The 23,806-nt window shown below is 48.7% G+C and overlaps 1 protein-coding gene across 2 annotated transcripts in view; it reads left to right on the forward strand.

Moving 5' to 3' along the window:
* Positions 1–219: 219 nt before the first annotated feature.
* The window catches only part of TEAD4 (TEA domain transcription factor 4), a 67,100-nt gene continuing 43,513 nt past the window's right edge, over positions 220–23,806 (forward strand). For both annotated transcript variants that reach the window (XM_011217300.3, XM_011217312.3), the window contains exon 1: positions 220–503. In XM_011217300.3, the coding sequence (XP_011215602.3) occupies positions 362–503 (142 nt within the window). In that variant the 5' untranslated portion in view covers positions 220–361. The remainder of the gene's footprint in view (positions 504–23,806) is intronic.

Below are 23,806 nucleotides of genomic sequence, written 5' to 3' on the forward strand. Positions count from 1 at the left end.
GGCGGCGAAGCGGGTGCGGGCCGGCGCGGGGTGGTCCGGCCGCCGCCCGCCCTCCTCTCTGCCCTCCTCCCTGCCCGGCCGGTGGCCCCGGGCCGCCGCGGGTTTCCGCGCGCTGCCCCCTGTCGTCCTGCAGTGCCGTCTCCGCCCCCGGTGCCGCGGCGGAGAGTTGGCGCGCGCGGCGGACCCCGTGGAGCTGGCTTAGCGCCTCCGCCCCACCTTCCCGCACCCTGGGACCGGTAAGGCGGCGGCGCAGCGCGGGGACTCGAGGACCTGGCCGCAGGGCCGGCGTCGGGCGGGGCGTGAGGAGCTCTCCCGGCACGTGGAGGCGGCGCGGACCTCCGGCTGGGGCCGGGGGGGGTGGATGCGAGGGGCTTCGCGGGAAGGGGTCCCGGAAGCCGAAAGGCCCAGAAGCAGAACCGGGAGCGGCGGCGGTCGAAGGGACCCAGCACCCATGCTTCTTTTCTGCCGGGCCCTTTTCGGAGTTGGAAGGGCGAGCCCTGGAGGTAGTGTATTGGCTGGTGTAAATGCTGAGGCTTTGCGAAAGTGGAGGAGACCCCTCCGGAGGGTCCCCTGCTCCCCGAGGCTTGAGAAGCCAGTTGTATTCCACGGTGGGGACCAGCCTGAGGGAGAACTCCCAGACCCGAAGCGCTCCTTTCCCAGGGACACACACAGGCTCCGTGCACATGTGTGTAAAGGGGATTCCGGTCACACACAGTGGCTGTCTGACGAGTTCATGTGACCGCCTGACTGTCCCGTCTCCCTAGCTTTGGGTGTATGTGAGGGTGATATCTGTTCACATATGACTCACCTTGGCTGCCAGTAGGTGTATTTGTTTGTGTTGAACGTGAATGTATTTCCACTCGAGAAGAGTGCTGTCCGAAAGTCTGAGTGTCTCTGAGTTCTTGTGCAATGCCACGTCTCTGCGTGTGTAGTTCTCTGTGAGGATGTTGGTTCTGGGCATGACTGTTTTTCCTGCCGGCATGACCATGGGCAAGAGACCGTGTCTCTGGGTGTGTGTGTGCAGGGATAATTGGACTGTGGTTGTTGGAGTGTGTGGTCCCCAAGGCTCCATTCGCCCTGGGCTGGGCGGAGCTGGAAGGAAGCTGTCCACACCTGCCTCCTCCAGGCAGCTGTCTTTCTGAGGGCGAGTGGGTTCTCTTCTTGCCTGGAACAGTTGAGAGAGCAAGCTGGTAGAAGGCTAAAGGAAGTTGAGATCTTTGTCTCATGGTAATGGGACGGGTTGTTGGTAATGAAAACTGGGGATGTTTCTGAGACCATCTTGAATCTCGAGAGGTGTGTGACCAGTGCTTTTCAGGTAGGGCCCAAGGACAGAGAACGGATGTATACCAGCCTGAACTACTTTCCTTGGAGCTAGCTACCCAGCAGTCAAGTGGAAGAATCCTCATTCTTTACAGCTTGCTAGGTTACACTTTGCTGCGGGAAGGAAAGGGAGTAACTGTGTGCATGCTTTAGTGCCCGCCTGGGAGGGAAGAGGTGCCTTTGATTTGCTAGTTGACCTGTGGGAAGACGCATCTGGGTGTCTTAAGTTTCCCAATCTCTTCCTTTGTGTTTTGCTTTTTTTTTTTCTTTCTTTCTCCATTTGGGGTCTTATCATTTGAAATATTTTAGAGGCAGGAACTGGGCAGGGAGGGAGCATGACTGTCCAGGAGATCAGCAGAAGTGACATAGCATGTGATGGTGTTGGTGGGGGAGCACGGGCGGATCTGGCACAGAGTTCTTTCTTCATTCAGAGGGGTGGGGGCTGGTCGCTGCTCCTCCATGCACTCCCAAGGATGTAGATGTTCTGGTGAGAGCCATCTCACCCTCTCCCTTGCTTAGACCAGGTGTGCGCCAGGGCTTTGACAGCATCGGGTCTAAAGGCAGCATTGATGAAATAGAAAAGATACAGATTTGGAGCTGGACATACCTGGGTGCGAATCCTGGCAGTCACTTGCAGTTGTAAAGGCCCTCAGCCTTAGTTTCCTGATGAGTAATATGGGAGGGGGGTGATTAATATCTATCCAAAATCTTGTTGTGAAAATTCTATTTGCCAAGTACCTAGCACGCTGTATGGCCCATTCCAGACTCAGTAGCCAGTGTGTCCTAAGCGTATTTCAGCATGGAACCTCTTTTTATTCCTACAAACTTCTCGGAACACCCTTTGACAACCCCTGCCCTGTTCATCTGTGTTTACTTAGCAAACATGAATTGAGCCTTTGCCATAGGCCAGGCCCTGTATGATCTTAATCTTTAGGAACTAGGGTAGCTAGCTAGCTGGTGGCCCAAGTGGAGGTGGGGGCAGGGCTTTGTCCTGGGAGCACAGGGTCTTCAACTCCTTTGCTGTAAGTCTATTTTTGCCTTGACCCCAGGGTGTACCTGTTGAATATTATTGGGCACTCTGATGTTAGCGTCTAACTCCTTCATTTTAAAGACAGGGAAACTCCTGGGTGGCTCAGTCAATTAAGCGTCTGGGTCATGATCCCAGGGTCCTGGGATCGAGTCACGCATCGGTCTTCTTGCTCAGTGGGGAGCCTGCTTCTCCCTCCACCGGCCGCTCCCCCTGCTTGTGTGTTCTGTCTCTGACAAATAAATAAAAATCTTTGAACACAGAGAAACTGAGCCCCTAGTGGGACAGTAACTTGCTTAAGATTATACAACCAGTGAGTCACAGAGCTGGGACTAGAGTCCCTTCTGTTCTCACTTCGCATTCTGTCTCCTCCTCTGTGAATTCTGGTGCTCAGACCCCCTAGCCACCTTCATCTAACAGGTGCAGAGGCTGGACCGGTCTGGCTTGGTGACATCTCCCATCTTGTGGCTCAGGTAGGAGGCAGAGATACTCCCCTCTGTCCCAGCAGAAAGCACGGAACTGTAGGATCCGAGAAGGCCAACTTTGGAAGGGGCCCTTTGGGGGTCTTTAAATGCACCCTCCTTTTGCCTCACTGGTTTGTACATTACTTGGCCAGGTGGAGAAGGGTCTCCCTATCTTTCTAGGTCTCCTGGGATGCAGATGTCGCAACCTCCCTTGCCTTCCATTCTGGAGTCTTGCACTGGTGACCGGCACAGAGCAATACCTGTTGCCTAATCAGTGGCTCCTCTCCTTCTCAGTGCAAGTGGAGGACATGGGTCACCAGCTTTTCTCCGTGGCCTTTCCTGTAGTCGAGGTCAGTCTGGGGGCAGTGGGAAATTCAGGGCTTGTGAGGGTGGCTTTACCTTGCCTGTCGTATTTTGCCCCCCATGACCCTTTGTTGGCAGGGGTTGGGACGACCGCTCCCTTTAAAGCTCTGAAATTGGAGCTGAACAGCTGCTCTCCCATGCCCTCCCCCCACTTCCCCTGGGGGTTTAACCAGCCCAGGGGGCCCAGGTGGAGGTGGGGGCAGGGCTTTGTCACTGGGCAGTGCGGTCTCCAACTCTGTGTTCTAATTCCAGCTTTGCCTTGACCTCTTCTGAAATAACAGTTTTCTCCTTGCTTTTGGTTTTTCCATTTAGATATTAGGGAGATTCTAATCACCTCCTGGGTGATAGGGTCCTGGAGCATTAAACTGGTAGCGACTGGATCTTTGTTTGAGAACATTTCCACTGGAACTCCAGTCCCTAAGATGGGTGCCCAGATCCTCCTGCTTTTAATAGAGGCAGGCCCCTGGAAAGGCGGGAGGACCGGGCCGGCTCCCGCAGTGTGGGCCAGCTCCGTCACGGTGTTGAGGGTGGGCGGGCCCCCATGGGTGGGGACCTGGCTTCCTTTGACCCAAACTTCGTGGGAACAATGGACTTCAGAGGAGTCACCAGGGGCAGGAAATGGGAGCTGTGCTAAGGCAGGGTGACCCTCCTGTGGGATGAGATTGCATATCCGGCTGAAAGGAAGGGCAGGGTTTTGGGGGCAGTGCAGAGGGCACTGGGGAAGGCTGATGACACATAGGGTGGGCCTCTCCTTCCAAGAGGGGCCTTTACTTAGAGTGAAACCTGAGCTGCTTGGAGCCCATTATTTGGTGGAGCGGTCTGCTCTCTGTCTTACCAGCAAAGGTATTGTGGTTCTGCCAGCATCAGCTTATGCCAAGCTCACTCCTGCCAGAACCATGAATTCCCCTTCCCTTTAAGCCCTTGAGAGGTCTTCGTGAATTGTCCTGGCTGGGATAAAAGGCTAGTTTTGTTTCTTCCTGGCTGATCTCCATCTTGGCTTTGAGCCTTGAGTAATAGTTGACGAGGGAGGCAATTTGTTCAGTAGGCAGAGCTCTGGATGGGGAGGCAACAGGCCTGGATCAGCTGGACAACATAAAGGGATTTATTTATTTATTTATTTTTGTAGCTATCCTTAGAGCAATAAGACAACCAGGACAGGCAGGGGGAGATTCCTGCTTGATGCATGTGGTGGATTGTTCTTGGTGGCAGAGCACACTTCTCTTGCTTCCCTCTCTGTGAAGGACTTGGTGAGAGGGCTCAGGAGAAGAGGAGTGGGCTTTAGGAGCTGGGAGACACTGCACCGACTTGCCTTTTGTGAGTTCTGGTGGCCAGGTTCTTACACATCAAGTTTGGGGTTCCTGCTAGCAGCTGCAGGAGTAAGCACAGGATCCCTCTAGGATCTGGGAGGAGCCCTGCCAAATGGGAGAGGGAGGTGAGTGTGGAGAAATGATAACTGCTGTTATCATTTTCCTTTAATGTGGCAAGATCTGGAAATGTCAGGCTGGTAAGTTTCTTATTGACGAGGGGACTCCACAGTGGCATTGAGAGAACTGCTTGCCAACGTGGTCACCCTACCAAGTCTTGGAAGCATCATCTACTTGAGGTTTGACAGAATGTTTAGTAAGGACTTGGAGTCTCATGATTTTTCTTGGGTTCAAGAGAGAGAAACAGGATCTGGTTGCTGCAGCAGTAAGGTGGATTTGTAGCTGGTCGAAAGGCTACCCTGGCTGCTCGCACTGAGCTCATGTCACCCATGGCAGTGGGAGGTCTCTAGCGATAGGCCGCAGAGCTCTCATTTTGGCTTTGTCCTCTTATCAGTTCTGTGGGTGTCTGGGATAGCAAGCATACTGGAGGACGGAACCAGGATTCAAAATCATCTTAATTGCCTAAATGCTGATATTAAGCAAAAATAGGAGATGAGAAAACCATTTTTTTCTGTTAAGATTAGTAGATGCTCATTGTAGAAAACCTTTATAAATTAAAGAAGGAAAAATGGTACATAATGCCACAACTCAGGAATGAGCATGGTTAATATTTTGGTATATATCCCTCCAAATTCATGTTCATGCAAATAAATGTATATATTTTAACATAATTGCAATTATACTCCATCCTGTTTTTTTTCTTAATACTATATAGTAAGTAATATCCCATGTCATAAAAAATAATTTAAAGCCATAATTATAAGGATCTGGATAATATTAACCTTACATGAATATACCTTAATTTCTTTAACTGCATACTACCAAACTTTTTTTTTTTTTTTTTAAGATTTGATTTATTTATTTGTTAGAGCACAAGCAGGGGTAGTGGAAGGCAGAGGGAGAAGCAAGGAGCCCCATGTGGGACTCGATCCCAGAACCCTGGGATCATGACCTGAGCTGAAGGCGGATGCTTAACCGACTGAGCCACACAGGTGTCCCCTACCAAACATTTTTGTAAGTTGTGTTCAATTTTTAGCTGTTAAAAAATTACTTGACATTTAGTTATATTAAATATGTATACTTATCTCAAGATGAACTCAAATAGATTTAAATATGAAATCCTGGGGCGCCTGGGTGGCTCAGTCGTTAAGCGTCTGCCTTCGGCTCAGGGCGTGATCCCAGCGTTCTGGGATCGAGCCCCACATCAGGCTCCTCCGCTATGAGTGTGCTTCTTCCTCTCTCACTCCCCCTGCTTGTGTTCCCTCTCTCGCTGGCAGTCTCTGTCAAATAAATAAATAAAATCTTTTAAAAAAAAATACGAAATCCTGCATTTATGTATAGAATAGGAACTTACTATCAACTTATTTCGTGGGGGAGAAAACTTGGGCCTTTGGCTGATGAAGGAAGGAGAAGGGAAATGAGCATTTGTTAAGTGCCTATCAGGTGCCAATTCTAGACATTTCTGCCTACATCACCTTGTTTAATTTTCATGGCAGCCCTGTGAGATAGGGTTTGCTCGTTTGATTTTGTTTTGTTTTTTAACCTCTGCTTTACAGAATAGGAGAAAAATTACACAGATTAATTCTGGGGTTGGAGTTTGAACCCAGGTCAACCTGACTCTTCCCACTGCCCTGTTAAACCCTGAGCCTGTGTGGGCCAGTGGTGTGGTGGGGTCTGCCTCAAGAACCTTAGTCCGGTAGGCTCCGCGGTGCTCTGGCCACACTGGGAGCTGTGTCTGGTTTCAGAGGGTGCATACACCTCGACCTATTAAGTACTGAGCTTACCCATATTGTGAGTGTCTTAGCAGAGGTGGGTATAGGGGGTCGGAACCTGTTCCACCCTCAGGGTGCTGTCATTTCTCGCTGTCAGAAAGCAAGCCCTCTGCAGCTAATACGGATCGGGTCCATGGGATCTGAAGTCAGTTTCACTCTGTAGCACCACATCGACCTACAGGGGATTTCATGATGTAGGAAGATGTAGATAGAGCTTGCTAGGGCGCTTTGGAGGAGGTTTTTGTAGTGGGTGGGCAGTGGCACCAGAGGACCTCTAGGGCTTCTGCTTCCTCCATGTGGTCCTGGGCCTCAGTTTCTCCGCTTGCAGCGAGTGGGGGTTGCCCTAGGCCGTGAGGGAGGGATTTTCCCACCTTGCCATTCTGGGATTCCTGCTGGAAGGAGGTGAAGATAAGCTGTCTCCAGAGCTGCAGGCAAGGCAGTGTCTGAGCGGTGGGAGGAGATGGAGTGGGGAGTTGTGGGAGTTACCGCCTGGCTCCCCATCACATGCCAGCTGAATGAGCCGGGGTGAGGGCCAGGCTGCGCCCCTAAGGCTGGAGCAGGGGAAGATGAGTAGTGGCCACAAGCACAGACTCCAGAGCCATACTGCCTAACAGAAATATAATGTAAGCCAGACATGTAATTTTAAGTTCTTTAGGAGTCACTTTTAAAAAGTAAGGAGAGGGATGCCTGGGTGGCTCAGTCGGTTAAGCATCTGCCTACTGCTCAGGTCATGATCCCAGGGTCCTGGGATTGAGTCCCCCATCCGGCTCCTTGCTCCGCAGGAAGCCTGCTTCTCCCTCTGCCTGCCCCTCCCCCTGCTTGTGCTTTCTCTGTCAAATAAATGAATAAAATCTTAAAAAAAAAGAAACTGGTAAAATGAATTTTAATAATGTATTAAACAAGTATGTCTAAGATATTGTTTAAATGTGCCATCAGTTGTAAAAAAATATATTAATGAGATAATGTATATTTTTTTCATACAAAGTGTTGGGAATCCAGTGTGCATTTGACACTTACCAGCACATCTCACTTTGGACGAGCTGCTCTTCAAGGGCTCAGTGGCCACATGTGGGTGGTGGCTAGTGTTTGGACAGTATAGCTTTGTAGCCAGCCTGCCTGGGTTTGAATCCCTTTTCTGCCACTCATCAAGCTATGTGGCCTTGAGCAAGTTATCGAACTGCTCTGTGTCTCACTCTTCTCCTCTGCAAGTTGAGGAAAATATTAATAGAACCAACTTCATATGGTTAATGTGAAGATTAAATTAGTTAATATTTGTAATATGCTTAGGTTTTTACGTGGCACATACTAAACACTAAGTGTTTATCTAATAAGTGACCCATAAATTGTCCTTTTTTTTTTTTTAAAGATTTTATTTTTTTATTTGACAGAGAGAGAGAGAGAGCCAGCGAGAGAGGGAACACAAGCAGGGGGAGTGGGAGAGGAAGAAGCAGGCTCCCAGTGGAGGAGCCTGATGTGGGGCTCGATCCTAGACCGCCGGGATCACGCCCTGAGCCAAAGGCAGACGCTTAACAAGTGAGCCACCCAGGTGCCCCCATAAATTGTCTTTAAACTCTGGACAGGCTACGTTTATAAGAGGGAGAGGCCAGTGGTATGTTGAGAAGAACCCAGTCCTGGAGTGTCCCTGTGTGTAGGCTGTGCCTCTACCCTGTTCTGTGTAATGGAATTGCCTTCAGATCAAATGGACCTAATCTATTGTTGAAAAGAAGGCCCGCCTTCTAGAAGTGAGAAGAAATGTCAGCACGTGTATTATAAGACAGGTTCCAGTGCATCAACACGTGTGTCCTAAGCATCTGTCCTGCTTGGGGCTTGGAACTGGGCTGGGTGGCGTGGAAGAAGCAGAAGCATCCTCCAAAAATGCTCCATCGTAAATTGCATGATCTCATGTTGGAATGGGGGGTGAGGTCAGTTCCAGCACTTGGAAGTTGAAGCAATAGTCGTGCTGCTTATGCAAGAGAGGAAGCAGAGCTGTATTAGTGGCTTCCGATACCCTCCTCAGAACTCTGCCAGCCCCAGCACTGCCAGCTTGCCTCTCTTGGCATCAGCCTCCTCTGCCTGCACCTGCCCTTAGCTACTCCACAGTGGTCACAGAGCACCCACTGTGTGTCTGGCACTGTGCCAGGGGGTGGTGGGAGAAATGTGGAATGGAAGACCTGGTCCCTGTCCTCAAGGGGCTTGCAATCCAGCAGGGGAGACAGACTGAATAGGAAACACTGAAAACCTGCAGGATTAAAGAAGGGCTAGTTAGAAGCATAAACTAGAGCGGAGTGGTTGCCTGGGAAAGGTGATTGATTCATTCTGATGGGGCTGGGATGGGTCAGGGAAGGCTGCTCAGAGGAGGAGGCACTTGAGCTGGCTTTGAAGGTGGGGTGGGGTTTCGATAGTTCTCTGTGTGTGTGTGTGTGTGTGCGCGCGCATGCGTGCGTGCACACGAGAGCAAGCGTGCATGAGCGGAGCAAGATGTGTTGGTGGGGGAGAAACAGGGAGAGAGGGAGAGGGAGGCATTTAGATGAAAAGATAGATTTCAGAGTCATGGTCATAAAATTAAGAGTAGGGGAAATAACTAGGTTTTATGAGTGAGGTGGATTTGAGCCAGGTAATCTGGGCAAATAAGTAGGACTTTTTCAAAATTTATTTTTAAATTCACATACAGCAAAATTTACTCTTCCTGGTGTGTACAGTTCTGTGGGTTTTGACAAATGCAAAGCGTTGGGTATTTCCCAGCACTGTCAAGATACAGAATGGCTCCATCTCCCTGAAAGATTCCCTCATGCCGACACCCCTTTGTTGTCTGTCCGTCTGTCCCCCTCCCCACCCCGTGCCCATCCCCTGACAGCACGGGTCTGTCCACTCCGGTCATCGTGCCTTTTCAAGAATATCGGATGGAATCCTCCAGTTTATGGCTTCCGGGTCTGCTGCTCCCACTCAGCCTGATGCCTGAATTCATCAGTTGTGTGTATCAATCGCTCGTTCCTTTGTATTGCTGTGTAGTATTCCATCATATGGGGCTGCTGCAGTGTGCTTAGCCAGTCACTGGTGGAAGGACTTGAGGTTGTTTCCAGCCTTTGTTGATTTTGAATAAAGCTGCTGTGAACATTTGTGTACAGGTTTCTGTGTGAACACAGGCTTTGATTTCTCTTGGAGAAATAGCAAGGAGTGGGCTCACATGGAGGTATGTGTGCGATGGGCTGAGACACGCCCAGCTGTTTGCACGAATGTACCGCTCTGCATTTCTGCCAGCGATGCGGGACAGTTCTGGTGCTTCGTATCTTCAACGGCATTTGGTATCGGCGGCTTTCTTCTGATAGGGGTATAGTGGCATCTCATTATGGTTTTAATTTGCATTTGCTTAATGACCAGTGATGTTGAACATTTTTTCTGTGTGTGCTTATTTGCCATTTATACAACTTCTTTGATGAAATGTCTATCCAAATTTTTTGCCTATTTTTTCTCTTTGATAGTTATGAGAGTTCTTTAATATTCTGGATACAAGTCTCTTGTCAGATGTGCAATTCACACATTTTTGGAGAAAATTCATTTAAGGAGAAAATCTCCACAAGAAGATGGTGGGTGTGAGGGACTCTGAAAGCAAGGAAAGAGTTTGGTGTCCTGAGCCTTGGCCTTTCTCCAGGAGACCCAGGTGAGGCAGGGGGCGGGGAACACCTAGGGCATGACCTATGCAGAAGAAAGGAGGAGGAGGAGGGAACAGGGCCTTCTGTGAAGTTCTTTTCCTGGCTTAGCACCTGCCATAGAGTATGCTTCCGAATAGGAGGCACAGGTGGCTTCTTGGTTTGCTAGGTACCTGGTCTGCTCCTCATGGCCCCTGGCTCAAGCTGGGCCAGCCCCATGCAGAGCAACAAACGCTAGTGCCCAGTCTGGGTACCGCCATTTACATGGCCTTGTTACCAAACTGGATGACCATGCATTCTGGAATGGGAGGTGGGGTGATTATTGGGTCTGCAAGGGTAAGCCACTGGGTAGGTGTGTGGCTGGTGCAAGAGAGAATCAGTGCGGTGAGATTTCTGGGTCAGGGTGGGGTCCTCTGTGATGGTGACCTCAGCCAAGGGTCCGAGGGCTCGGGGCCATTGGAATCTCCAGAGCATTGCAGTCTGCACCTCTGTCCTTGTCCGGGCAGCATGGCTCTGAGGCAGAAGAACATTTCTGTGGAAGGTGACCAAGGCTACAATAGGTGCTGCCTCCCGCCTCTTGTCCAAGCCCAGATCAGCCTGTCCTCTGCTCGCGTCCTGGCAGCTAGGGCACTGTCCAGATGCTGGAGCCTTCGTTCTTCCTGGGGCGGGCCTTTTCCAGAGATGATTAAGGCCTACAGGTGGAGAGAGGCCTACAGGAGCCCTGTAAGTTCCCTGCAGCTCCCTGATGCTCTGGACCTTTGGGGGCTCTTCCCCAGTGCTGAGAGCTCCTGCCTGGTTCCTCCCTGAGCCGGGTGTGCACCCAGAGCCCCCAGCCTTGGTGCCTTGTGCTGGGTGGGGGCCCAGTGCGGGCATAGCCTCAGGTCCTGGCGAGGTGGGGTACAGTGAACAGCTCTGGGCAAGCTGCCGACTGGGGCAGACCCGCCCAAGGCTGGGGATACGCGTGTTTGTTGAGTAGCACGCGGGGCTCATGGAGATAAATGGGCTCAGGCAGTGCCCAGCGAGAATCACTGTTTGATGGGATTCAGCGGCAAGGTGTGTTAGGCAAAGACTCCCCAGTTCTGGGATCTATTTGAGATCTGAATTTTCATAGGACAGGCCTACTTAAAGTGAAGTCAACTAGTTTGGTTCAGTACTTTCGCCTCTCTAGAACTTCTGTGACCTTTGCTTTATTTTAGAATCCCGAAGAAAGGCCCCAAGGAGGAAAAAGTGCAAGTCTTACTCTCCTCATCTTTAAAAAAAAAAAAAAAAAGTTAATAGCCTCACCCCCCAATGCCTGTATTTTTATTATTATTATTATTTTTAAGCAGTTTTGGGTTTACAGAAAAATTGACTAGACGATACAGAGTTTCTTCCCTTCTCCCCCACGTATTCCTATTATTGATATCTTGCATTGGTGTGGCGTATTTATTATGCTGATGAGCCAATATTGATACGTTATTATTAACTGAAGTCCATAGTTTACAAAACTTGGGGTTCATGCTTGTGCATTCTGTGGGTTTTGACAAATGTGAATGTCATATATCCACTGTTACAGTATTGTACAGAACGGTTTCACTGCCCTAAAAATCCCCTGTGCTCCATGTACCCCTCCGTTGATCCTCTTCCTGTGTCTGTGGTGCTGCCTTTTCCAGAAGGTCCCGTGGTTGTGATCACACAGTATGTATGTAGCCTTTTCAGATTGGCTTGCACTTAGCAAGATCCCTTTAAGAGTCTTCCATGTCTTTTAGAGACTTGATAGCTCATTTCTTTTTATAGCTGAATGATACTCCACTTTCCTCACCTTTTTGTGTGAGTGGGCCACTGAGGTCCTGATAGGGGAAGCGAATCTGTGGTGAGGCTGAGCCTGGAGCCAGGTTTGCCTTCCTTCGAGAACCTGTTTGGAGGGGCTTCTGTGCCGGCACTGTGTCTAAAGCCCCATCACTGCTTCCTCAGCCCCTTTAGTGCCTCCGGGACCAGCCCTGGGGTGGGGTGGGGAGCGGAGGCCGTGGACACCCACTTGCTGTGACCCACTTCCTGGATGTATTAGGGCCAGGCCCACAGACACCCACATCCCTGGCTCCTTGGAAGGGGTGGCTGGGGCAGAGTCCCAGGTCCAGCTCCTGGGAAGCTGGATCCCTGTCCTCATTTACCCTGCTGCCCCCTGGGGTTGGGGGTTCTGGGGAATGGATGGAGGGCTTGGGGTTATATCCGTGTATCATTCTTTTCAACTCTCAGTTACCTACTGCCCCTCCCTGTTGAGGCTCCTCCCACCGCCCTGCTTCCTCTCCACCCTCCCCTCCTCCTGTGCCCTTCATTCCTCCTGCCCCTTTCCTCTGTACTATGTCCCAGAGGGAATCACTTCTACCTCCCTCCGCCCCCCTCCATCATTCTTCCAAGAACCACGAATTGAGGAGCCCTCCCGAGAGCCAGCTTCTGTGCCTGCACGTGGAAGGCACGATTGAACTGATCCTTACAACAGCCCCATGAGGAGCTAACATTATTACCTCTGGAATGTATTTGGGGGGACAGGCTCGGAGAGGTCAGTAGCTTGCCCAGGGATGCTGGCCAGTTGGAGCCCACCCTGAGTCTGAGCCAGGCCTCTGACTCCAGAGCCCAAGCAGGCACCCCTGCCCCATAGCACCCCTCTCCTGGCCTGGCGGCTCAGCTCTCTGTGTCTGGTTCCTTCCGACACTCCGGTGGCATGGTGGGGCCCTCCTTTGCCTTTTCTCTCACCCCTCCCCACTCCTGTCCTGTCAAGGAACAAGGTGCAGTAAGTGTCTTCACACTGCAAGGTCAGTGAGGGTGGGGGGTGGTGCAGACCCACGCTGCTGTGTTCCACATGCTTTACCTGTTTGTCTCTGTCCTTCATCTCTGCTGGGCCAGTCTTCTCCCTGTTTGAGAGATCAGAAGCTTTGGGGAGGTACCATGTAGCTGGTAAGAGGTAGGTTTTTCTTCAGCTCACGTGACTCTGAAGCCTCTTCATGGTGGGCTGGGCTCATGCCATGCTTTCCCTAGAGCCTCGCGTGTGTTCGCGGAGGAAGTGGCACCGCTAGGGTATTGCAAATACTGCTCTGGGGTGGGATTGGGACCTAGGTTTTATGTGGTTTAATTATTTTTATAATAAAAATGTTATTATATTTACTTATTATATATATGTATTACTTCAGATCTCCAGCAAGCCCTGGACAGCCTTAGTCTAAAGTCACAATGGGGCCAGTTTTGGTCAGCCGAGTACATGGCTCAGCTCAGCCCGTGGAGGTCCGTTTCTCCACTGGGTGTTTTTTCGTTCTTTGCTCCGTCTCTTTCTTTTCATCCTTAGGGACTTGCTGCCTGTGACCCAAACGCTTCTGTCTTGTTTTTTTCATTTCTAGCTATAAAGAGGCCATTTTCCTGTGTCTCCTATATTTTGGGTCCAGGTCCCTTAATCCCCTTCTGCCCACATCTCCCCCCTCCCATCTCCTGGTGTGCTTAAAAAAAGTGTGAAATAAGTGGACACATAAAATATTTGTCATTTTGTGACTGACTTATTTCACTTAATATAATGTTTCAAGGTTCATCCGTACTGCAGCATGTGTCAGAACTTCATTCTTTTTTTTTTCGTGGCTAAGTAATATTCACCTGTATGGATTTGCCACATTTTGTGTGCCCATTCACCTGTTGAACATTTGGGCTGGTTCCACCTTTTGACATTCCTGTCTCCATGAGCTGTTGTATTGCCAGGGCCTTGAGCTCAGGGTCTACTGAAAACCTGCCCCCTGCTCCCAAGATATTCATCTATAATTGTTTAATGTGTCACCCTCTCTGGGTGCACTCGATTCTTAGGATCCACAGCAGTTCTGTAAAGTCACGGAGCGCGCTGGATGAGCAGACACTGCGCCTAGGGGATGGGGGTGAGGTCCTTGGGAGCACCTGGCGCAATGTTTTCAACTGATTAATTCATAACCTTTGTTTTATGTGTGTTTCTGTTCAGAGACCCCTTATTTCTTTCATAGATATTACTGATTTATTACCATTGAACTCACAGCCGACAGCATGGTAAGCCACACCTGAATGAAGCTTATCACACTCCCGTATGGTCTCCAGAGGGCACACTGCGGCCTCCTTGCACTTAGGAGCCCAAGCCAGTGCTGCCGCCCTGCGCTTCGGGGCCGTCTTAAACTGCAAGATCAATAACGAAAAGCACAAAAATGCGAACCCGGTGGCACTGGCTAGACCGTGCAAAGGCCTCTTGTTTGTAGCGTGGGCGCTGGAGCCAGAAGGCAGACCGCGGCCTTGTTCCACCGCGTGTGGGAGCGTGCTGTGGCAGCTCACGTTTTTGGCGGTGCAGAGCATGTGCGCATGTGCGTATCTGCAGATAGCCACAGAAGCCCTGCAGGTATGGATCTCGGGCTTCCAAGCGTCAGCGAGTAGGCACATTTGCAAATACAGAATCTGTGAATATTCTGTGAGTATGAAGGATAGACTGTGCTTGCATCTTTTCGGGGAACCCTGGACCCCCAGCCCCACTAGGCTGAAGGATGTTGAGAGCAGGACTATGTCATTTGTGACCTTGTACCCAATGCCTGGCATATAGTAGGTGCTCAATACACAGTTGTGAATGAATGAATGAATGAATGAATGAAAGACTCCAAGGGCTAACATCCTAATGGTGTTAGGCATGAAAGTAAGGAGGGATCTTTCTGGCTGGGGAACCTGCTTATCCACATATGTGGATTGCCTGCTGCACTCCTTCCTAGGAACCAGCTCTCCTCTTCCAGAGGCAGCCAGATGACGGCCATGGCAGTTGCAATCGTGTAGCAAAAAGCGCAGGGCTAAGCATGAGTTCTGGTCCCAGTTTTCACTAGCTTTGGGGTCTTTTGGCAAGTTGTTTCACCTCTCAGGACTGTAAGGTGGGGGGCAGCTTTCTCCTCTGGCATTTTCCTCACTCCCACAAACCTTGGGCTGCCCACATCTCCCAGCTGGGACCTGAGGCCGTGGGGACAGTGGGGTCCATATGCCTCTAGCTGCTGTTTGCCGGTCAGTCCTGGGGCCGGTACTCATCCCTGTTCCTCTTCACGTTTAGCTGAAATCCCACATGCCGTAGGAGAAGTCCTCTTCCCCCTCCTGTGTCCAGAGAACTGTTGGCAGGGAGGTCCAAGCAGCGTTGTGGTGGGCGAGAGGTGGTTTACCGGGGGTGGGGGGGGAAGGACTGAACCTTGCCACTGAGAGTTTGGAGTGTGGGCGCAGCTCTGCACGTGCGGCGGCCCCAGCGTCGTCATCTGACATGGGTGTTGGGAGGACGGGAGGAGATCTAGTCAAGCGCTTAGCCCAGTGCCAGACAGAGTGGGTATGTGAAAATGGTACCTCCTAGTCTTAATATGAAAATAGTTCTCTTTCTGGTGAGCAGAGTGTCTGTCCCTCGGGGTCCTGGTACTTCCTTGATGGCTAGGCCTCCCTCCCACGAGTGCTGGGCCACCTGAACCTGTCCAGCAGGTCATCTGCCCAGTACGTGGGGCCGTGTGCTAGGGGTGGAGGCAGCACTGCCTGTTGCGAGGTGCACTTCCCCCCCTGTGACCCAGCCCTTGCCTGGAGGGTGGATTCTTCTCTCTTCCTGCTTCTGTCTCTCAGCCTCCTCAGTTAGGATGAACCAGCCAGTCTCCTAGTCACCTTGGGGGATGTAAATTGGACCTGCTTCACAAGACATCCCTGGCTATCGATGGCAAAGAAGACATCAGCTTAGGATCGAGGGCGGAGACCTCTGAGGTGGCCCAGCGAGCAGTTCAGGCAGCACACGGTAGAGACCTGAGGCCTCTGTGGCCCCGGCCAGGGAGCCCTTCCGAGCAGAGGCAGCCCCAGCTTGAGCTGCGTGCCCTGTACCTGATTCTGCTGAAGCCGCTCACACTCTGTAGCACGGAGCCTCCCGTGCCCCATCTGAAGTCTAAGCCCCCTGAGGGCCCAAACCCCTTTCTCCAGGGTTTAGTCCAGAATAGGTACACAGATGGTTTTTTAAAAAATATAGTTTTCTTTTTTTTTTTAATTTCAGCTTTATTGAGGTCAATGAAATGAAATGGAATGAAAATTGTAAGATATCTTAAGAATGCATTGTGGTGATTTTGTACATATACGCATTGGGAAAGGATCTTCCCATCTAGTTAGGAACACATCTGCCACCTCACATCTTTCTTTTTGGTTAGAACATTGAAGTTCTACTCTCCGCCACTTTCAATTCTACCCTACAGTGTTATCAGCTATAGTCACTGTGTTACACATCAGATCCTCAGGCCTTCTTCAGCTTATAGTTGAACGATCCCCCCCCACCCACTTTTCCCACGCTCAGCAGACGTTTGTGAACGGACTGGTGTCAGGAAAGAGGTCCACCCTAAGCAGGAAAACAGTGTGAGTGAACTCAGGGTTAAGGGACTACTGAGGAGACCAAGGGGGCTGGAGGGAAGAGTGGGAAGGAGTCTGGGGTCCGCTGTTCCTGATTTCCCCTCCTGTTCTTATTAAGAAATGAGGTCGGGGGGCGCCTGGGTGGCACAGCAGTTAAGCGTCTGCCTTCGGCTCAGGGCGTGATCCTGGCGTTATGGGATCGAGCCCCATATCAGTCTCCTCCGCTATGAGCCTGCTTCTTCCTCTCCCACTCCCTCCTGCTTGTGTTCTCTCTGTTGCTGGCTGTCTCTATCTCTGTTGAATGAATAAATAAATAAAATCTTAAAAAAAAAAAAAAGAAATGAGGTCAGGGCAGTGAAGGCTTAGAGACATACCCCAACATCCAAATCAGGGAGTTTGCACACTGGTCTGTACTCCAGTGTGTGCAGCACACTTTGGCACTTGTATGGTTGGGCCCAGGCTCCAGTGTCTAGTCCAGTGGGAATAGCCAAGGTAATGATGGGAGGGGCGGGCCATTTTCATCTCCATTTGGAAATGTATTGATGTGGGAGAGCCACATTCCATCCAACAGAGATGCTGTGTAACCACAATTATGTTGGATTGGGCAAAACACCTCGGGCACACAGACGTAACTCTACTGGCCTTGGTAACTAAGCCTTGCAGGTAAGTCCACCAGCCTGAAGAAGGACTCATGTTGTAGGATTGAGGTGGAAGGGGACATGCTCCCACCCTGAATTACTTTAGTTATTCCCCCTGACTTCTCCATCTTCTTCTCTGAGACTCATATAGTGGAGATTAGATTGGGTCTCCTAGATGGAAACCCTGTTTTCTCTTTCTTCTCAACTTCTCAGTTAAGGAGTAGTTGGGATGAAGGTGGTTGTTTTTTGCAAGGGCCCCAGGGGAGAAGCATCAGATGCTGAGGCATCACAGGTCATGTCAGGGCCCACCGGTCATGAGGAGCCTGATAATAGTTGAAACCTTTAGCCTGGATCCCAGAGCTCTTGGAATCTGAGCCGGGAGAGGAGGGTCATAGAGAACCGTTTCTGCCTATAATCAGGCAGGAGACTCAGGCCCCTGCTGAATTGTCTCTCCCTAACGCTAGTTGACACCAGGCGAGTCTTATAAACTTTCTGGGTTTCAGTCCATCACTTCCAATTTGGGGTCGGGAGCACAGCAAGGAGGTTGTAACATGCGTTGACCATCAACAAGTTAAAAGATTCTGTGATAAAAGGAAATGAGTGGTAGATTTGTTCTTGACCGAGGAAAGGTAATCAGTGGCATAACTGATACTGTGTAAAGTAGGATAACATCTATTTAAATTCCCGATATTGAGCCAGGAGAGTTGGGGGGGAGTGCTAATGTATAAGAAATAATCGTGTGCTCGGGTAGCTCACAGTCCAGTGGGGCAAGCAGGTGAACAAAGACCGAGCGCTGTCCTGTGTTGAGTTGCATCTTGGGGATTCCACTGGCCAGTGGGAGAAGGGTGGAGCTTAGTGATCACTGATGGCCGTGGAAGGCTCCTGAAGGGGTGGGCTTTGGGAACAAGAGGTGGAAGTGTTGAGGATGCAACTCTGGACCAGGCAGGGGTTAGGACTAGAGGGGATGAGGTCTGGTTCTGGTACTTTCTCAGGGCAAGTCATTTGCCCTCCCTGAGCTTTGGTTTCTCCATTTATAACCTAGAGGTCATGATTCCCTTCCTGTCCTGAAAGTGTTTTTGAGGAGTTTGTTGTTCTCATTATTAAAAAGATCTTAATAAAAGCTTGTAAAGTTCTAATTCTTCTGAAAATTCCTGAGTAACTGGCATCTGTGGACCTTAGGGTGGAGCTGAGTGTTGTTTGAGCCTGGAGTTTGTATTGGATGGGCCTTCTGGTGGGCTTTTGGGTGGGGCTGGGGGCAGAACCAGAGGCCTCCAAGCCAGGCCCTGGAAGCCAAGCCAAGGATTATTTTTGTTCTTCTGTTCATGGCACATGGCCCAGGCGTAAGTATGCCATCTGTCTTCCCCTCCCGCTCTCGCCCTGGCAGGCCCACGGGGGTCAGTGTGGAGGGTTTGGGGAAGTAGGAGTGGGCCTCCTCCTCTGGGCTGGTATTGGCGTACCCTCCATTCTGTTAGCTGCAGGGCCTAGGCTGTGTGGGAGGTTTGCCTAGTGAGGGGAGGCAGCTGCCAGGCTTCGGGCTGTGGGTGGCGAGGATGGGAGAGGCCAGCCAGGGAGAGCTATGGCCTGGGGGCAGCAGGGCCACACAGGGCTGGGAGCAACTCCATTTCAGTAGCAAATCCTGTGACCCGGGGCCTTGGGTGACCCCCTGCCCTGTTTCTCCTGGGACAGACCCAGTCTTGGAAACCCGAAGTACAGGTCCTTAAAGAACTCACTCATGGGCCAGCATCTGACCTCAATCTCTGGTTCTCCCAGATCTGGTGTTCCACTGGGTTGCCCTGGGTCCGACTTCTGTAGGGACCGAAGGTGCTTACTTCAACTGGCTGGTCTAGTTCAGCTTGGGTGAAGGAAGGGCCCAGAAACTCTAGTCTCAGAAGGGTTCATGTGGTATCAGGGAAGTTGGGCCTCCCTCTTTTCCTTCTCTCCTTTCTGGCCTCCATATCACCCTCTGCCTGGCTTGGAGTATACATCTGTATTTACTGCCAGGTCACAGAATCTAGCCTGAAGCCAGGACATCCAGTATTATTAAGTATTAATATTATTAATTAGTTAATATTAATTAATATTAGGCATTAAGGCTTAAGGTATATATGCCCATTAGGACCATTTAGAACTTTACTTAGACCTTCCATGTGAGGCATTATTTGTAGATAATGATGGTGACAATTAATACAGCTCTTACTGAGCAGTGACTCTGTCAGGCCCTGTACTAGTTAGCGTCTGATGTTGTCAACCAGAATATGGGACATCTCTCCATGGCAGATCAGTTCTCCAGCCTTCTTTGAATAAAGCCCCAGGTGAAAGTCTGAGTGCTATGTCTAAAGGCTACTTAGGAGAGCTCCTGGAGGAAGTGGAGGGTCTGGGCAGGGAGTGTGAGCCACAGACACTGTAGGACAGAAAGGACCTTAGATCCCAATCTAAGAAATGGACGAATTTGACCATGGTCACAGTTGCTTGTAACACTGGAACCAGAACCAGTCTCCTGACTCCCAGACGTCACACTTTATTTTACAAACCTCCAAAAACTCAAGCTCTCCCTCTGGTGTGCCAAAGTCCAGACATTTACTGATACTTTTTTTGGTTTCCTGACACTAAACACAGAACAGTTCATTCTCCCTACAGGGAAATCATTATTTCACAAAGGACACTTAACAAATATCCACTCATTTGTTCATTCTCTTGTTCCCCAGCATTGTGCAGTGTGCTAAGGACTTAGTAGGGAAAGACAGCCATCCCCACCCTCATGGAATCTGAGGTATGGTGAAGGAGGCCCATCATTCCTGGGTTCTGGGGGTTCAGATATGGAAAGCATGGGGATCTGTTGGAAGACAGAGAAGGGTGCCTAATCCAGACTTGAGGTCTGGGTCATCCCCCCCGAAGGAAGTGACATTTTGGCTGGACCTTAAAGATGAGTAGGAATTAGGTGAAAGAAGGATGGGGAGGAAGGCTGTAGGCAGCGCTTCCAGGTGTGGAGAACGAGCTTAGCATGTCCAGGTATCATTTGGATAATGGAGTTTGGGGGTTGGGGGTGGGTACAAAGAAGGGCATATAGAGGATGGTGCAGATGCATGGGAGGGGTGGCAGGAAAGCAGGAATCAGCTGATGAAGGGCCTTATAAAATCCTGTTATGGGGCATGTTCTTTTATCTAAGGTCATGGGAAAGCCATTGAAAGACTTTAAGTATAGAGGAATCACACGGTCACATTTGTATTGCAGAAAACTCTCTGTGGCTGCAGTGAAAGATCATGCAGTCTACATGGGGTTGGCACTGTCACCCGGGTGAGCACTAGCAGAAGCTTGGATTAGGGCTCTGAGATAAAAGAGACAGTGGTTTCAAGAAGACTTCCAGGAGAGAGGACGTGGTTGTTCATTATTTATGGGAGATAAGAGGGAGAAGTCAGAATACACTCTTAGGTTTCTGGCCTCTGGGCGGTTGGTGGGGGGTCATTTCAGGACTCAGTGGCCAGGTGAAAATTTGATCTTGGACATGTTGAATTTGAGGAGCTTTGGATAAGTCTGGTTGGAGCTGCCTGGTAAGCAGTTGCCATATGTAGCTAAACTCAGGAAGGACATACAGATGTGGGAATCAAAAATATGCAGTGAGAGTGTAAGCCATGCATGAGGATCCCCCAGGGGTTATGTATGGGGGTTTAAAAGGAGAGATCAGACAGACCCCTGAAGAAAGCACTTAGAGGGTCTGGTGAAAGATGAGGCCAAAGAGAAGAAAGGAAGAGTGAAGACAATGAATTTAGACAACTTGGGAGTGGTCTTTGTTCTTCCTCATATTTTGAGAATCAGCTTGTTAAGTTCTGTGGAAGACCTTGTGGGATTTTTAATCATAATTTCATTGAATTTATGATTTTTTTTGGTAGAGATTCAACATTTTTATGATATATTCCCATCCATGAACACAATTTCCTCTCCATTTTTTTTTAGGTATTTTGTGTCTTTCAAAATAGTTACTGTTTTCTTTGTAAACTCATCTGTTGTTAATAGGTAAATTATGACTTGGTTTCTAAATGGAATATTTTAAAAAATTATATTGTCTAATACCTTATTTCTGATACAAGACTATAGAATTGTAATTTGTCAAATCCTTTCAGTCTTCTATCATAATTCCTTACAATGACAATTTACTTCTTTTCTTCCAATCTTCAGATCTCTTTTTCTTACCCTACTGTGTTGGCTAGGACTTCTGTTATAGTGTGACTATAAATGTTGAAAGTGAGCATTCTTTATCTGATTTCTGACTTTAAAGGTAATGCTTCTAGTGTTTAATCAGTGAGCTGTGCAGGTAAAAGTTCTGGTCACCAATTCCAGCATGTGTGTGGGATTGGGTTCAGGGTTGGGGGGCGGTGAGGATGTTCCCACACCAACCAGTGAGTCTCCAGCACCAGCCTGGTGTCCTGCAGTTCAGTTCAATTCTGACCCTGTCTACCTGGAGGTAGGCATATCCCACAGATTAAGGGCTTAGCCCCCCAAGAGTGTCCCCCGACTCCAGACATCAGTGACAAGATTGGAGGTTCCGATGACCCCTCCTTGGGTTCGATTGATTTGCTAGAGTGGCTCATAGAATTCAGAGAAACACTTTACATACTAGATTACTGGTTAAGTATGAAAGGATATAACTCAGGAACAGCCACATGGAAGAGTTGCATAGGGCAAGGTTGGGGGACAGGCATGGAACTTCCGTGCCCTCTACAAGAATGTTCCATTCTCCCCAAATCTCCATGTGTTTACTGGCTCAGCAGCTCTCTGAACCCTCTCCTTTTGGGTTTTTATGGAGACTTCATTGCATAGGTATAATTGATTACATCACTGGCCATTGGCAATTAATTTAACTTCTAGTCCCTCTCCCTTCCCTGGTGGTGTGGGACTGAAGGTTCCAACCCTCTAATTACATGGTTGGTTCTCCTGGCCACCAGCCCTCATCCTTAGCTGCATTCCAAAAGTCGCCACATTCACATAAGACACCTTTATCGCTCTCATCACTTTGGAAATTCCAAGGGTTTTGGAGCTCTGTGCTAGAAACCAGGGCAAAGACCAAATACACATTTCTTATGATATCACAGTAGGTTTTGGGAAGATATCTTTTGTGACATTAAGAAAGTTTGTTTCTAGGGTTTGCTAAGCGTTTTTATTGTGACTGGGTCTTGAGTTTTATCAAATGCATCTTCCGATGTTATGGTTCAGAAACATGGTTTTCCTTGCGTGTGCTTGCATGCACGAGTGTGTAATGCATGACCAGACTTAGTCATGATCATTGTTGTTATTGTTTTTATATAGTAAATATTGTTTAGATTCACTTTTATTTTTACCACTCTTTATTCACCTCTCTTCTGTTTGTGTAATGCGTTCTTTTCCTAGAAGCTCCTTTTTAAAAAATCCCTCCTTTCCTGTTTTTTTTTTTTCTTTTTTAGTGAGGGTGTGTTAGTAGTCAATTCTTTCATCTTTGTCTGAAAATGCCTTTATTTAATGTTCACTCTTGAATGATTTTGGTTGGGCTTTTAATTTTAGGTTAACAGTTATTTTTCTCTCAACAGTTTGGAGATGTAACCTTGGGTCCTCTAGTGCTGCTGTTGAGAAGTTCACTATCCGTATATACAGTGAATGTTATAGTCCTTCCTTTGTAGGTTAATTTGTCTTTTTTCACTCTTGATGCTTTTAAGATTTATTCTTTGTTTTTGGTATTCTGCAGTGTCCTTACATTGTGTGTTGATTTTATTTGAACTTGCCTCGTTAGGATTCAGTATGGTTCCTTAATTGGAGGGTTCCTGTATTTCATTCTTTCTGGAAAATTTCCTTGCCATTATCTTCCCAGATGTTGTTCTACTTCATTTTCTGTATTCTCTCTTTCAGGAATGCTAATTGGAGGTGTGTTGAACGGCCTTACTTTGTTCTCCTTGCTCTTTATCATTTTAAAAAATACATTTCTGAATAATATCTTCAGATCTATCCTCCAGGTTGTTAATTCTTTCTCTAGCTGTGTCTAATGTGCTGTTAATCTCAGTGAAACCATTGAGTTTTAACTCCAGCGACCAAAATGTTCATTTCTAAATGTCCTATTTGGTTCTTTTTCCAGTCTGCTTTGTGTTTTTTGATGGTGCTAATTCTTTCTCTTGTTTCCAGTTCTCTGTTTAAATCAGTGATTATTTTAAATACCACTCTATAATAATTTTTATCTGATAGTTCAGTTATCTCTAGTTCTTAGGGCTCTAATCCTATTGAGTCTTGATCACGGTAGATTGTTTCATCTTTCCTATATGTTGCAACTTTGGATTTTGAGATCCTTTTTAGCAGGGCTTTGTCTTTGGGAATTCTCTGCAATATGGGTTAAGACTGTCTTTCCGAGATTTTTCAGCCATGAACCACTATTTATTGTTATGCATTGGCTGGGAATTCCTGAGTAATGTAGAATTCAAATCTCAAATCCACTTAAGGTCAAGGCAGGCATTTGGTTACAAATATTTAGGAAAGACAATTCTTTTCTTTTCTTTTCTTTTCTTTTCTTTTCTTTCTTTCTTTCTTTCTTTCTCTCTTTCTTTCTCTCTCTCTTTCTTTCTCTCTTTCTCTCTCTCTTTCTCTCTCTCTCTCTCTTTCTTTCTCTTTCTCTCTTTCTTTCTCTTTCTTTCTCTTTCTTTCTCTCTTTCTTTCTTTCTTTCTTTCCTTCTTTCCTTCTTTCTTTCTTTCCTTCTTTCTTTCCTTCTTCCTTTCCTTTCCTTTCCTTTCCTTTCCTTTCCTTTCCTTTCCTTTCCTTTCCTTTCCTT

Source organism: Ailuropoda melanoleuca, chromosome 16 (assembly GCF_002007445.2).
Source record: "Ailuropoda melanoleuca isolate Jingjing chromosome 16, ASM200744v2, whole genome shotgun sequence".
Taxonomy (NCBI): Eukaryota; Metazoa; Chordata; class Mammalia; order Carnivora; family Ursidae; genus Ailuropoda; species Ailuropoda melanoleuca.